The 17,124-nt window shown below is 39.2% G+C and overlaps 1 protein-coding gene across 2 annotated transcripts in view; it reads right to left on the reverse strand.

The window, feature by feature from the left end:
* ttc39a (tetratricopeptide repeat domain 39A) overlaps window positions 1-16,222 on the reverse strand; it is a 29,392-nt gene extending 13,170 nt beyond the window's left edge. Inside the window, exons 1-5 of one of the 2 annotated variants that reach the window (XM_016671834.1) lie at window positions 15,962-16,222; window positions 14,160-14,210; window positions 13,949-13,999; window positions 13,604-13,660; window positions 6,095-6,199 (exon numbers count right to left, since the gene is read on the reverse strand). In XM_016671834.1, the coding sequence (XP_016527320.1) occupies window positions 6,095-6,199; window positions 13,604-13,660; window positions 13,949-13,999; window positions 14,160-14,210; window positions 15,962-16,014 (317 nt within the window). In that variant the 5' untranslated portion in view covers window positions 16,015-16,222. Of the gene's footprint in view, window positions 1-6,094; window positions 6,200-11,931; window positions 12,357-13,603; window positions 13,661-13,948; window positions 14,000-14,159; window positions 14,211-15,961 lie in introns of those variants that run through there. The other variant, XM_016671835.1, reaches the window with a different exon arrangement.
* Window positions 16,223-17,124: the final 902 nt, after the last annotated feature.

A 17,124-nucleotide genomic window follows, 5' to 3' on the forward strand; every position in this document is an offset into this window, starting at 1 on the left:
TGACATAAAAAAAGCAAAGCAAATAAGCTCAACTCAACTAAAAATCACCAGAACTTTCTCCACATTAAACTCAAAACAACTGCAGTCTGAAAACTGTTCATGGCAAGGATCTTTAGTAGCTAAGAGAGCAACTTTGTGCTGCCACAACCTGCTGCGGATGTGATTATTAGATGGGATTATTAGCCAGACTTCAGCTCATGGCAGAGTTCCTGAGCAATCTGTTGATGGCCACTCGATGTGCCTAGATGGACTTTGTGCTTTGAGTCACTTTTTGGATCTTCAGCCAGGCTGAAGCTTTGGCTTCCTCCCCACCACTGTGGCATTTTCTTGATGATTTGATTGAATCCATTTTGCCCTTTAAACGCTGCATGTTTCCAGCGCCAGAGGAGACAAAGCAGCTCCAGAGCATCACCAAGATCCCGCCATGTTTCACTGCAGACGGGGCGTTTTTTTCACTATATGTGCTTTAGTCTTCCTCATTTGGACCCACAGGCATGAAAAGATATAGTTTTGGTTCAGTCTCAACACTGCTTTGGTTTATTTATAGAGCTGTGAGCAAATCGGAGCCGACCTTTCTAGTGCTTTTGGGCCAGCAGTGGTACATGCACCGCAGTTCAGGCAAGAACTGCTTCATTATTTAGCATGCACCTCACCGTGGAAACTGAAACCTCAGAGTCTGCTGTCGCCAAGTCTTGTTACACGTCTGTTTCTTCCGACTATATGTTTAAACACATTCAAGGTGCTTTCTCTGTTTTAAACCCTTTTCTCTTCTCTAAACTTTATGAACTATTCCTTTTAAGGCATCACTCAGTCCAGTTTCTGGAGTTGATCCGTCTCACCTGATGAAACTGAGGAAGTCCTTCATCAGTGATCATGCGCATCAGAGACCACATCTAATATCCCAATGAATGCTTTTGTGAAGAATTAAAGGGTACCAATAATTTTGACACTGCAGTAAAAAAAAAGTTAAAAAAATCCTGATCTTAATTTGCATGAAATCCTCATAATATTAGTTTTATTTAACCATTTTAAACAGTTCAAGTTTGACACACAATGTTTTTACTGACTTTTTAATAAAACTAACTCTGCTAAACTTCAACCAGACCTGTAAATAAATGTAGGCAGCATCATTGTAAACCCATCCAGATATTTGCTGTTTTGTACGTCCTGTCACGTTGTAATGCCATAAGTCAGCTGACTGTCCCTCGTTGGGCTGCTCTCGATACGCTCACTGAATTAGCTTTGGTAAAACTGAATTAACCCCTCACTCTTCTGTTCAATGCAGTCCTTCACCAGTCAGATTACAGGTCTAATGACTCATTCCTCCCATTACATGGACACAGCACCTCTGTTATCACCGTAACTTCACTTCCTGTCTTTGACAAATGAGTAACTTTAGAAATACAATAAATCAACCTAGAGTACACAAAATGACCAGCTTTCACGTAAGCCGATAATACAGTTAGCAATCTTCAATAAAAATAATAAAGAAAATCTAATCAAAGTAGATTGAATTTTACAAGTTTGAGTTAGAAGCAGAGTTATTAATATCAATGCACATAGCAGATAAAGTCAAAGGTGGGACAACTGCAGAGCAGAAATTAGAAACATCTGGACTAAACTGTGAGAAGTAACATGGTTCAGCACACAGTTAGAGGAGTGAACAAAATAAAACCTTTCACCCATAACAGAAGGTTCTTAAAGTTACCTAAAAAGTTGTTGACAGGATTGATTTATTATATTTAAAGTATATAATAATTCCTGCCTGTATGAATCATTTTAGAAGGCAAACCTTCAGCTTAACAATAAAATATCTCATCTTCCAAAAACGTTTCTGTTTTCCTTAGTTTACTTCTGGTTCAATCTGTGATATTTTGACTTTTATAAGTTAGCTTTAAATACAGTTAGGACCAGCATAGACCAGATTTATAGTTATATATTTAAGTTTGTCAGATTAAAAGCTTCTTTTTAAAATAAAAACCTCAAAGCAGGTGTTAAACATAGTTTAATTAAGCCTGTATTAAAATGTTTTTCTTTTGTTATTGTTGATTTGATGTAATACTACAATCTTAAATGTCATGTTTTAATTAGCTGTAAGCAGAAAATCATCATAACTCTGTGTGTAATTTGATTATTTCACGTGTTTCACTTAGTAAATCGAGTTACTGAAATACATAAACTTTTCAAAAATATTCGGATTTTTTTTATTACAACTGTGTAAGACGGTGCATCGCAGCTTCTTGCCACCATAGCTGTGACAAACACTTATCGAACTCGACATGTTCAATGCGTTCGTGTCAGTGCGACTGAGTGTGCGCACATGTGAGCTCTCGTCCTAGCCGACTGGGAACAGATGGAAAAACGAGAGATCAGAAAACAAGAAATGGGAAAAAAAAACTCTTTCACGTTGTCAGAAACACAACTTAACATCAAGCAAAGTCGACTGAATTTTCAGGCTCTTTACTTCCAAATAAAATCTTTGACAAAGCAAGTAAACTACAAAGTAGTTTCATCTTATTTAGAACACCTATTTAATTATTTTGACAATAAAGAAATGAAGAAGTAGACGTCAAACTTTTTCTTTCACATAAAAAGCTTTAAACTACGACGCATGACCAATAACAAGTTCATGTAGTTAAAAACTATTTACTATGCAAAGAGGCACCTAATATTGCTTTTCTTTCTGACATTAAATTAGGGTGGACTTTTCCTGTTTTATGTCGTTTAGGATTACCGAAATTATTTCTATTTGACAAACAATGACAGATTTTGAGGAGTTATGTTCTTTAAATTCAAAATCGTACATAAGTTTCCTTAATATTTGGTAGAATTGCCTTTTAAAGACTGTATGACTTTTATCAAATATTTTGAGTGTCCTTCTGCAAAACTGGAAGAATAGTTTGCAGGAAGTTTGAACCACTTCTACTGACAGAACTAGTCCAACAGAAATAGGTTTGTGGGCGACTTTGCCCACATGCAACCTTTTAGTTTTGGCCACAAATTACATACGAGGCTGAGATCAGAGTTTTGTGACAGTCTCTCTAAAACATTGATTTTCTTGTCTCCAAGCTATTTTGTGACTAATTTAGCAGCATCTTTGTACATTTGGAAGATCGGTTTGTTGTTTTTATGTCTTAAGCTGCGGCTTTAATGCTCCCCTATAGTGATGCTTCCTCATCATGCCGTCTATTATGTGAAGTTTTTTTTTCTTTTCAAGTTCAAGTATGGTCATCATCTTAACATCTCTTTGTCTCTGTGTGCATTTGCAAACTGAAGTTTGACGATTTTTCAGTGATGGCTTCTTCTGTTTTGAGTGGCTGTTTTACTCAGCTAGCATCTTTACAAGGTCTTTTGATTTTGTTCTAAGGTGGATTTACACAACACGTTCATCTTTGGGACACCTTCACTGTCTCCTGTTCTTACTCATTATTCTACTACGCAGGAAAACATTGTGGTAACTCATCTAAAACATGTAATTTTAACATCAGAATATGGGAAAAGTAGTATTTAAATTTGTTCCTGCACCACTAAAATAAATGAAGACAAAAATTACAAACGCATAGCACCAGGGGACAGAAGGCTCTTCTTACTATACAATAGGACAGAAAAGTAAAAAAAAAAAAAAAAACTGGGACAAAGGAGTGGCCCACAACCCTCGAAAGCTTCTATTGAAAGGGAAATATTAGTTACAGAGTGATAAAAGTTTTGATAATAGCCCACAGAATAAAAAGCAAACAGTGGCGTAACTTGACTACAGCAGTAGAGAACAAAACATGAGGCTGGGCGGGACTGCACTCTGTCCTTGTAACTTTATTAATGCAACTAGAAGCAAGGAATCCTGGGAAACCTGCAGCCGTCACTGCTGTATCTGTTACAGGGCCAGGACTGTTTTTGGTTTTCAAAGTCATAGACTCTTCCAACACTTACTGAAATAAAACAAAAATAATAATCAGGTTTTTTCTCTTTTTTAAAAAGAGGAGAGCCAAGTTTCTAATTAGAACATTTTGGGAAAATAAATGTTGCCTTTGTATCGTTCATTTTGAAAAAGCAAAGCAGAAATACTGGAGACTTTACAGCAGACTGTACAACACACCTCTGCTGTGCAACAATTACAGCCCCACTGGTAGCAGATCTTAACGTCTGTAAAGTGATCTCGACTTATCAATCTAATTAAAAACAGAGGTCATCAAGGTAAGCTCACAAATACGCAACACACTGAAATATTAAATACCTGGGTGAATCTAAATTTGACCAACCCCTGACATTACTGCAGAAAAGCGGTCTGGGATCTAAAAGCATAATGAGGTGTATCGCTCCATCTAGTCACAAAAAGCAACAATGTGCCAGCACAGCCAAATGCAAGCAAGACGTAAGAAATGCATCAGCTACTGCAGTCATGTGACATGAGTTCATTTTTCACTGTCTTCTTTCCTCACATGGGGTCAAAACTCCCACTTTAAACTCTGCTTGCCAGTTCGACTTTTACTGAATAATGGAAATCACAAAAAGTTATTCTTCTCCAGTTTTGAGTGAAATATCTGGTGCTGATCCATCGATCCAGTCTACATAACGGCATAAAGTTTGACTGTTTCTATGACAACATTAGTTGTGTTTACCCTACATGTTCCTCTGTCTTTTTCTTCTGTCACCGCAATGTCACTCTGTTTTCCAGCAGAGCTTGAATGCATCACAATTGAATAATTATGACCTATTAAATAATGCATTAAAGCAATCCTCAGCACTGCGGCACTGCACACAGTGACGAATGCAATATTTTTATTTGGTGCAGCTGGAATGTCTTAAAATTTATATTTAAATGTTATTAACATGATTAACTGAATAATCCAGTTTGTCCTTTCTATAATTTCAGCTCTTGTTCTCATCTGGATTTTGACTGCTGAAGAAGGATTCAGAGGAAATATTCAGTGGAGTTAAACACTGCGAGGCAGTGACAGACAGAAACATATGACAGAGATTAAGTGGACATTCATGAGGAAGCTGGGATGTCATGTGCTGTACATTAGGCTAACGTTTTAGAAATTATAAAATATACTTTAGAATTTAAGCTTTCAAAATACAGTCATCTTGAGATAAACCCAAAATTAAAAAAAACATTTCTAACCTACCAGGTTTGCCACATTTGGACTCATTCTTTTAGGGACAATTTTATAACAGGGTTACTGAAGAAAAACAACAGCAGAAGGGAAGAGGAAATGCAGCGTCTGAAAAACGCAGGCAGAGAAAACGGGCCACAATCACAGATCTGGGACACTCAAAGAGGAAAAACGTCCAGTGAATCTGCCCCCAACTTCTTCATGAAATGTTTATCCATTTGGAAACTTTGTAGAAGAGTCAAAGGTCAGTTATTGAAAAGCGAAATTAACTCTTGTGTCCATGACAGTTCTGTAACTTAATTTTAGAAAGCCTTCAGCTGCTTTGTAAAATACTGAGTGGCGTCTTCACTCCTTATACATTCATATGTCCTGCTTTCCAGAACGATGCTCAAGTGACAACGAGCTGTCAAACAAAATATCTTATTTTAATAGGAAGCCATCACACTGAAATGTAGTTTTTGGTTCAGAAATCCTGCCATGTAATCCAGGTCATTGATCAAGGTCATTTAACCACTGCGTGATTTCTGTCAGGAAGTTATTTAAACCGAAGCCATCAGGTCCCATGAAAATGTTACAGATGAATTTCATCAGCATAAAGACGACAGATAGAATATTAATCTCTATATAAAATAAAAGCCGCGTCCAGAACAAAGCCTTGAGGAATCCCACAAGACAGAGCTGCCATTTCCAGTAAAATCCAGAGGATGTGCATGGACCAGATCAGCAGCCTCAAAAGTAGAGGACAGATCCAATAAATAAATAAAAAAAATCACAAAACCTTCCCTGTCTACTGAGGTTAGTTTTCAGGTCGTCCACATATGCTCTCCCTGCTGCTCAAAGTGTTGCTTTTTCATCGCAGGACATAAGTCTCAGAAAAAGATCATCTTTCTCCACAAAACATCAAAGTTTTTACATATTTCCCCTTTAAGGCTGGAAGCCTGGTGTGATGTGTCGACGTCGGTTTTAGGCTGTGGTCTTACTTGCTCAAGAGGCGGGCCTGCGCCTCCTCGAACTCATTTCTCAGGAACAGATCGAGGGCGGCCATGCAGTCCTCCAGGGCCACAGACAGGTCGGACCGAGAGCACCTGCAGGACCAGACACATCCACATTAAACCGAGCTCACAGTTAAATGTTTTACAATACGTGTTTTCTTACATAAACCAGCAGAGCAATTTATTTTTAATACAGTAACTTCACTAGCATATCAAACATGTTAGTCTTGATGAAACAGTGACTTAAATCTGCATCTCATTGGATAAAAACAGCAACAATTCTTCTTTCTAGCAGGTTTTCTGCGTTCTCACAGGTCAGTCACTGCTGACCTGTGTTGTTCTTCCTGTTGATTGCATTTTGCACAACACCAGTAACTGTGCTGAAGATAAGAAACAGAAACAGGAACAGAGGCTGCATAAGGCAGATAGATGAACCGACTCAATGAGAGTGTTGCTAACCGTTTTTCTGTTTGCATTATGCTGCAGATTACAGAGGAAATCAGCAAAATTTAAAGCTCTTGCAAAGCTACCCCCCACCCCCTTTTTTTTTAAGAAACAGCACTTATGGTTTAGATTCAAACGTGGTCCCAGTCTGATACATACAGAGAAAGATGGTCATATAATTTCAGGGTGGCGGTGCAGAAGTTTCTGTACCGCCACCATCAGTTTGGTGGCATCAGTTTCAGCCCTACTGTGGAATCAATCAATCAAATTTTATTTGCATAGCGCATTCCACCAAAAAGGCAGTTCAAAGTGCTTTATGTCGTAAAAGCACAAAAATCAACAATTGAAACATTCAATGGTAACACTTTATTTGAAGGAGTGCGCATAAGACTTACACCACACTGTCATAAACATGACATAACACCTGTCATGAACATGAACAAGAATACATAATAGTGCCAACTTTGCATGATTTGGTAAATTATGATAACTGAATGCAAAATTGCCATTTTTAATGGACTTTCAATGCAACTTTTAGAGCAACTTTGCATTAAAAGCGTCATTATTTACCGAATGACACTTCATGACAAATGTCATAAACATTCATAAAGACTTCTTTGTGTTCATGACAGGTGTTATGTCATGTTTATCACAGCGTCATGTCAGTCTTATGCACACCCCTTCAAATAAAGTGTTACCCATTCAATTTTTTCCAAGTACCATCATTAAATGAAGCATAAACAGCATCAATATTTTTGTCAGTTTATCAGTGGTGCAACAGAAGGATTTTCGGTGCTGAGCAGAGCATACTGGTGAGTCCCATTTGTACAATAACAATAGTAATTTAAAAACCTGGTCCGTTGGTTTGTGTGCATGTCTAAGAAAATGCAATCAGGAATGCTGGTAAAATGTTGAACACTGTGAGCTGACCATGTCAAAACTGTACAGCCCACATCCTCAGAATCAGTGTTAAATTATTTTATAAAGCCATTTGAGTTGCTGCAAATTGTTTTTGGCAGCATCGAAAGTACATTTTACATTTCAACTGCAGCCTAGAGGATTCGCAACTTTCCTCAGTTTTTAAGCAACTTATATGTGCGATTTGGGGGTATGCACGCAACTCCCAAGCTGGAATCCCTGTTGCACCTGTGAATGTATCATTCTTAATCAGCATTGTGCCTGTTTACAGATTGTGGACTGTTGGAGCTGCCTATAGCAGACCCATAAGCACATAGCAGCTGCAGTGGCAAAAGCATTTTAATAAATTAGGCCACTTGAAGCGTTTAGAGGCCTGGTGAGGGTGTGATGAAGTTGTATTCTTGGAATGCAACCAGCATGACCAGCCCATGCAGGTGCATAAAGGACACACCTCATGGTTAAGCCACTGGACCAGCTTCCTCCATGCAGGATGTGCTCCTAAAGCCACAATGAACCAGCAAAATTACAGACCGGAAGCTTCTTCCTCTTGCTTCAAAACTGTTCCACACTCCATAGGATTGCACTGCATATTTAATGCACACAAGAGACTTCACCAAGACCTTGCAAAGACCCCCCCACCACCCGCTTTATAATTGATTTCTAATGACAGACATGGTGCAGCCTCCGTCAGCGGGGAAGGCGACACTCAGATCTACACAAACAGCTCCAGTCTCAACGACAGACCTAAACAGGAGCTGATCATGTGACAGACCCAAACAGTGGTGGCTGATACATTTTTACATTCCTGTCTGCTGGTCACACAGAGGAACAATAAAGTCATGTTATGAAGGCGCACTATGATGGAGCCCAGCCTGCACGCTGCTCTGTGCAGGCTGGGCTAATGACATGCGGGTGACTGCCGCCTTCACCGTCTGACCAGCAGCAGGCGAAAAGCTCTGTTTCCTAAAAACAAAACACACACAGTGAGCTGCTCTAAAGTAAAGACGCACACATATGAAGACACACACACACACACGAACCGTGTTTCTTTCTTTACGCCTCAAAGTGTGGCAGACAACAGAGCTGAAGTCATAGATTGTGTTGATGGAGCATTAATGATTGTGTTGCAAGTAAGTTATATTTTAAGAAACGACTTAAACTATTAATTGTTTTCTACAGGATGAATAACAACCATTATAAGAATAAATTTAAAAAAAAGAAAACAAGCACTCATACATGTCACATGTCCTCCAACATGTGACCACAGACTTCACCAAGCCTGTCCAACCTGCACTTTCCCTCATGTTTACTCTGTGTAGCAACTTTTACACGTATTACTTTCATTCTTTATTTTAGATAAAGCTCACCGCTTAATACTTATAATTCTGTAAAAATGTATTATTTTCGGTCTGATCTACAGACGCAGATAAACCGAGCCGACTGTGACCCTGTGAGTTTCACCTCATTTAGCATTACGTGCATTTAGTAAAGTTTGGTTTATCTGATTCAGATAAAGTGACTTACAAAATGTGATTACAGCAAGTCCAGTCTTTGAACTCATCAGCTAATGTGTGCTGACCTAACCTCTCATTGTTCTGACTTTCGGTGTAACCTGATAGTTGTGAAGCTGTGACGTCTCGTGCTTGTTTGTTCACTGTTAATGTTTAAAAACAAAGAAGAAGATAAACAATAAATCCTTGGGACTTGAGATTGTTTCTTAGATCATTTATCTCCACTGCCAAGATCTTCACACAGGATTTGTGCGTAAACTAATGCGATTGTTAGAAAGAAGCGCGGCTGCAAACAGAAACCACACAGCATCCAATACCCAAATCCTGTCCGCTGCACACAAGCTTTGTATATTCAAATTCATGATATGCAGTGTGTGCATATTTAGTTACTAAAGTTCATATATAGCTTTCAAAGTGTTAAAAGTATGCTTCTCGAAAACAACTTGGTAAACAGCGCTGGCGCCCCTCATTGTTGTGTTTTCTCCCCGCTCCTCTTCTCTCTTTTCACAAATGACGGCTTCTGAACCTTTCTCTGGATCTGAGATGGTTGTCTCACGTAGATACTGGCTGGAATCAGACCCAGAAGAAGCTGTAGCTCCTGCAGCAACTCAAGAAGAACAACCTGCCCAAGGAGCTGCCGGTCATCTTCTGCACCGTCATTCAGTCCGTCCTGTGTTTGTTGATCACTGTGTGGTTTGGCTCACTCACAAAACAAGACAGGACCAGACAATAAGTCTGCACAGAAGGTCATCAGCGCTCACTTTTCCCTTCAGGCAGGATTTGTACAGTCCTAGGGTCAGGAAAATGGCAACCAATACATCTGCATACCCCACACATCCTGGACACAGACTGTTTGGACTCTAGAGAGCGCTGCTTGCGAAAAACAAGCTGCCGCTTAACACAACTGACATAAAGTTCGCAAAGCACAAGTTTACTGATTTATCAGGAATAATTGCCTTTGCTAAAAATGCTATCGCTCATAAAATGACCAGAACTTCATGGCAATAAAAAGCTGCCCACTATTTAAAGCCCTTTGAAGACGTAAAGAGCATGGACACAGTCTGAATTTAATGTAAATTTATTTTTGCTTAAATGTGTGCAACAATGCAAGTTTATTTATACCATTTCCTTCTAATATAACAATAACCTATTGTATGATGATCACAAAAAGAAAAATCCTCTTTTGATCACAACAGACCTGTTGAATCAGTGGCAGCTGCCAAGTCTTCAGGTCAGTTTGTGTCTTTTCTAATTATTACCCCCATTTAATGTCGGTGTGCTGCCAAATTTCAACCATTTCGCAGCTGTTTAATTAACTGTTACAGATAAGTTTATCTCTCTTGGAAGCCAAATGTTTTTGATGAATTACAGAGGTAATAATCGTTATTTTCACAACATTTATGCTATAAAACATTTGTATAGCTTGTGAATCCGGAATCCTTTTGAGCAAGTTGATTTATGAAATATGAAAATTTATATTCTTAAAGAATTTTTTTTATTGAAATAATAAAAAAATAAAAAAAACATTTCCTTACATGACTACATGTTCTACTTTAAACTGCTGGTTGTACAAGGAGGTCAAAACGTCCCCCGTGTTGGTACAAATTCTTGCACAGTCAGCATGAAAAATTATTTAGTTTGATAAAAGTCAGCAGTGAAAAGACTAAAACGGCAAAGGTACAAAACTGCGAAGGGACAAAGTGACCAGTGAGCTCAGCTTAACAGACCAGGATCAAGAAAACACACTGCACAGCTACAATAATATGACTCAAAGAATGTGTTATTAGTTATTTCCCCTTAAAAAGCTCACATCTCAATAAAACTGAATCTGATTCAACTGAATTCAGTCGCATTCAGTTCATGGTAACCAATCAAGCCCAGTTCACACTTCATGTCCAATTCAACCCAAATTCATCCCCATGCCATTAAATCCTCTTCAGTCAAATCCATTTTTAATTCACTTCGGTCCAATTCAGGTAAATTCTGTTCAGTCCAGTTCAGCGAATTATTTATTCCAAAAAAGATGAAACGACTCATTATCCAAGTCATTCTTTAGTTTTGTCAATTTTAACACCAAATTCTACCATTAAATAAAACAACAGAGTTATTACCTGAAACAAGCCTGAGCCAGATGAGTAAATGTGGATTTAAATGTGCATCTTAATTTAAATTAAGGGATTGTTTTAGGTGTTTATTCTAACTCCAACTCTCTTGCGAATCAGCTACAAGACAAGGCTGACTATTTGCAGGATGATTGATAACTTATTTAGGTTATTTAAATAGTTTAAATGACTCCTCGCCTCCAAACCAGAAAGTCACTGTGTCACCTGAATCAGGACTGGAAAACCAACAGGACTGGAACTGCCTGGTTGGGAAACAACTTTCTGGCACTTTCAGGCTTGAGGTCACAGCAAGCGGAAAAAAAGAAAGAAAGAAAATATATCGCCATTAAGTGAATGACGAATACCTTTGAAACAAGGAAAGAGCTGCAGACAGGAGGGGCGAAACAAACAAAAAGAATCCGTTTGCTTCAGGATGTGCATACCACACATTGTCCCAATAATTCAATAAAGTTTCAAGTCAGCAATTCTGTTAATTTCTCCAGAGAGCAACTTGCACAATGCTCTTCATTATCAGGCAGATGCACACGTAAAACCATCACACCATGTGGTCGCGCACACCAGTTTGCAATAACACACACACACACACACACACACACACACACACATACAAACGCCCACGTAGCCCCGCAGCAGTGACGCAGCATTAGTTTGTCGACTCAGAGCTTTCGTCCTTCTCATTCCAGCTGAAATAACAATTTCAGAAGCTTTTTTTAGGTAAAAAAAAAAAAAAAGAAGAGCGATCTCGCCTATTTGCTTAAGCGTCATGGTTAAAAAGACATTTCCCCTCATGTGATGAAGCGGAGCATGCAACATGCAGCAGAAATCTTACCCATTTGACAGACTCTCTTCTTCTTGTGACATTTCCATCTGGCAAAGTGTGTTAAAGGAAAGACACGGAGGTAGCAGACAACACACAGAAGATTTGCAGAAGTGAGCCTCGGGCCTTCACCGGGTGGGGGGGGCAGCGCAGAGTAATAATGATCTGCGCTTCTTTCTGTGGCTGCAGAGTCAAGAGCAGAAGCAGCAGAAGAGAGGAGAGGGAGACGAATGAATGAGCGAGGAGGGGCGGGGGAGAGCGAGGGAGGGAGAGAGGGAGGAAAAGGTCGGAGGCAGCAGCAGCAACAGCAGCCCTTAATGAGATTGGCATGACCATCACACACGAGGAGGAAACACACGACCTGTCTGTGCTGCCCTAAACACACACTCACACACACACACCAACACACAAACAAAAAGCCGGGACCACCTCCCCTGGTCCCCAGCCTCACTGCAGTCTCTGCTCTGATTGGTCAAAGCAAACTTAGGGGTGGGCTTTGAATGCCCATAGGTTTAGAGCCTGAGGACTTTTATGCTAAAAAAAAAAAAGAGTTAGAGTTACATCATATAGTTCTATATAGTTCAGTGTGCTGCAGCGTCAGAGTGAAGACTGCAGCGCGTCCTGAAGCAAAGGCCACGGATGCAGCACAGCAGCTCCCGCTGGTCATGAACGAAGAGCCGGCACTCTGCAGGCAGCAGAGCAGGAAGAGGCTGACTTCATCTACCCTCACACGGCTGTTCTGCTCTCCTGCTTTGGTAAATAAAAATGTTCTGAATGACAAATGTTTGGTTTTCATGCAGCCTGGGTTCTGTCTGTGCAGGATTCAGGTTAATATAATATCCTGCTGCAGTCAGATTCACTAATATAATATCTGAAAGAAAAGCTCTTCACTGCTAATGTGGTGTAAAGTTGGAGGAGTACTCTGAAAAGTGTGGCATGCTTTTCTCCTCAGCCTCTCTGGTGAAATCACCTCATCAAACCATGCTATGCTGCATTTACAGCTGCTCTTTTTTATTTATTTATTTATTTATTTTCATTTTTTACTTAGGAGCTGAAGCTCAGCCAGACTGAAATGACATCTCTTTTGAACAGACATTTGCCAATTCTTGCTCCAGATCTAGCCCTGGGCTTTGACTAGGCCAAGGGTCTCCATCTCCAGTTCTCGAGAGCTACTTCCCTGCAGCCTTCAGGTGCCTCCTTGCTTCAACACGCCTGAACCAGGATGTGGTGGTTTGGAGTCGGAGCCAAACCATGGAGTCTTTGGCTCCGACTCCATGTTTAGTTGTTCTGTTGAACCTTTGCTCCAGCCTCAATTGCTTTGCAGCCTCTTGATAGCTTTTCTATCAGAGGTACTTTGCATTTGGATTCCTCTATCTTCATATATATTCTGACCAGCTTCCCAATTTCTGCTGACCACAAAGCTACCAGCATATGCTAGTTTTTTCCACCACACAACATTTTGAGTGCTGCTCAAAAAAAAAACTTCTTCCACATGATTGCTAAGCCTCACAAACTTTAAATATGACTTCTAACAGCTTTCTTTAACTATTGGCTTCCTTATACTCAGTTTTTTTTTTTATCAAAACAATTCTTGCTGATTTATTTGTAGCAAACACTGCCAGAATTTCTGCAATCCAACCCAGATTTTTATTTATTTTTTTTCGCATTCAGAGCGGAGCCCTACCCGTTTGATGACGGGTCCATTGACCCCTGAGCGTCGCTGTTCTCTGGCAGCTGTAACCTGAAACACAGGAGCAAAATTGAAGGTGTTCAGAGAAAAGCAGCAACTCTCAAGGGATAAAACCAGCTGAAAGCACAGCTTTTGTTTGAGAAACACAAGCGTGAGAGCCGAAGAAACACAAGGCAGGGGTAGATGCAGACACTCCCATACTGCAAAGGTATTCACAACGATCTAATGAGACCTTTTCAGATTTTATCTACTTGACATTTTAGGTGATGTTAATTTCTATTAGTTTTGATCCTCTGTAAGTTTCACTAAAATATTCCAGAAGAATCAGAAGAGACTTACTTGAAGTCGGTGATGATGGGGTCCAGCTCTGGACCACTTAAAATGGACAACCTGGAATCAGAAAAACGGATCAGTCGCATCGCCTCCAGAGCATCATCGTCATCATCCTCATCATTACTGGGTTGCTTTTGAGAAGCAACGTTTCAATTTAGCAGTTCCACTCCTCGTTGTGACCGTATGAAACAAAAGAAATGAATGAATGCGAACATACCGGCTCGGGGAGTCTGGGCTGTCAGGGATGTCTTGTGCCTGTTCAGCGACTCTGTGAAGACATCGCAGAAAATATAAGACATGAACTCCCGATGGAGCGAGGAGGAGATCTCAGGAATAAGGATTTATAAGATTGTTGGAGATAAATCAAACGCTTACAGGGAAAGCCTCCCGGAAGACAACAAACCTTAAGCGTAACAGTTTAAAGATGAAACATTAAGACAAAGGGCAGCCACACAAATATGGAAACCTGTCTTGTTTTATAGCTCAACAAATATTCAGCAAAGGCTGCAGTGTTTTCACACAAAGTATAACATGCAAAGTGCCAATAATATCAAGAAATTAGCAAAATATGAAATGACTATGCTATTGCTGAAAATTTCAGTATCAATATCAGACATTATCACCACCATCTTTCTAATAATTTTCAGTTTTTTTATCATTAAACGATCTGAGCACCACTCTCAGATTTAACATCGCAGACGCTGAAGAAATGGATCAGGTGGGGCATTAAGGGCAATTACTGTCAATCTAACATCAAACACGTATCATCAATACGTGTTTGATGCTGGATTGTCTGACACTTTAAATGCAACATCCAACCCATCATCAGTTTATTTCATCACAGGTTAAACTTACAGAATGATTTGCTGAGAAGACATTATTCCAACAAACATAAGAACATATTCTAAGAAATGAAATGATCCAACTTTATTAGATATGTTTATGACATTACCTAAAATGTGGTCTCACTTCACATAAGTTGCCTGAGTTATATTGCCGCTGCACTATAATTTCATATTACACAAATATTATTTACCTCAATTTTCTCCTAAATTTTCCCCTGATATATTAAGTCTCTATACACTGAAATCCTGATGAGGGTTTAGTTATGTATCCAACTCAATCCCATGATCGTAGCATGACATCCAGCTCAACAGGATTTGGCACAAGAAATAATTTTTAAAAATGTAAACAATCATGGAAACATCTATCTAAATTAAATATCTATATCATTCTCTCATTACTTAAAATGTTCTTATAAATAAATTCTTAAGAAATCAAATGTTTAAAATGTATTTTTTAGAGATGCTTGGCCATGGTGTGTTTTTGTTGAAATAACCAAATGTAAACATCTTTTTAATAAAAATGTTTGCGAGTAAATAAATCGTTTTAGTAAAGTAGATATATGCAGGTTAAAGTCATAGAAACTTTTCAAAGATGCTACATACATTACACACTTTAAATTATCATTTTTGTTGCCCAGACCCTAATTTATGAGGTAAAATGGCAACTTTATCGTTCAAAAAGTCTGTCAACCGGAATATCACATTTACATAACAATAGAGAGTTGAAGTAATTGCAGATAATGTGAATCACAGCATATTTAGACGTATAAAACCACATTGTGTTCATTTGCACTCCTTTCCATTTGATCTACGTCAGCGCTGCTGACTATAATCCCCGTTTACCGCATCATGACAGTAATGCCGTCCAACAGGCTGCAGACTGGTTACTGCGACAGGAACCGTAAAGACAAACATTTTCATGAACTCCCTTCTGTCTCAAATGGTTTAAAAGTTTATGCCGTAAAATTTAGGAGTCCAAGCTTAAACTCGTAAACACGAAATGGGACACAATCAGCAGGACAGGAGTTTATATGCATTATATGTAGTGTTGCGTCCACTGCGGCTCGGTCTTATCTGCCGTGTGATAAACTAAATAAGACAAACACATGATGAGCGTCATAAAACACCGTATGACAGAGCCTGGTCCTGCACTGATTTCTGTCTCTCTACTCACTTTTTGCCGTCATCCTTCCTCACGCTTCGCCTGAAGCTGTTGATGAAACTCATCCCACCGCGCTGGGGTCCGGTGGGACAGCTGAAGACTGCGGACGGAGCAGCTTTTTACACAGTGGACATGGAGGGACACGGACACACACACACACACACACACCGGCGGACAGGACGGGACAGGACGGGACAGGGGCCACCTCACTATCACCTCACACGGACACGAGTGGCGGAAAGCAGCCGCTGAGGCTCTTCCTGCTTTCTGACGTGGTAAAAAGGTGTGTTGCTCTCATCACCATAATAATGACTTTTGTATTTAAATGCACAGGAATGTGGCTCCATGGTCCTAAAGCCCTCCAAGTTAAACAACCTGTTGATAACAACCTGTTGATAACAGACTATTAAACTTCAAACTGGTTATTATCGCTGGATTCTTAATTTAAGCATTAAAAATAATAATTAAAAAAAATCCTAAGCACACATATGTATATATTTGAACGCATCTATAATAATAGAGTTCTCAGAACCTATTACGTAATGATGTAAAAGTAATAAAAAAAAGAGCAGAAATAGATGTCTTAACACTTACTTTATAATTTATGAAATTATCTTAATTGCTACAGCTTTTCAACACTGCCAATATATTCAGAACAGAAAGGTAGATTGTGCAAATCGTTTATGAAATTGTCCTATTTGCTACAGCGCCACTAGTGCTTTTGATGGTGTCAGAATATTCAAATTTAAAAGGTAAACACAGTGAGTAAAGTAGATAAAGTTTATTTCACTGTGGATCATATTGAAGATCTTTTACGTGGCTGAATCGTTTCTATTCAACTGAGTTTGAGTCAGGTGGTTGAAATTTGGACATACGGTAATTACATTTTTTTAGTAGGATACTAATCCCAAAAATGCATCAAAAGTGATTTTGCATTGACCTAATTCAAAATGTATAAACCAAACTTAAAAAGGAGAATTTAAATGAGCCAGTATATAGCCTCCATGCATAGTTTTGACTCTGAGTGGGTTAGAGTAAATCTCTTTAGTTGGTTGTTTTGCGATCACACCAACAAACCAAATTTAACAAGAGTCGAAGTAAACATCTCACTGAAACTGGATATTTTCTCTGCATGGAGTCACTGTAAGTCAGGAAAAACAAAACTGCAAAAACTA

Source organism: Poecilia formosa, unplaced genomic scaffold, assembly GCF_000485575.1.
Source record: "Poecilia formosa unplaced genomic scaffold, Poecilia_formosa-5.1.2 Scaffold52, whole genome shotgun sequence".
Taxonomy (NCBI): domain Eukaryota; kingdom Metazoa; phylum Chordata; class Actinopteri; order Cyprinodontiformes; family Poeciliidae; genus Poecilia; species Poecilia formosa.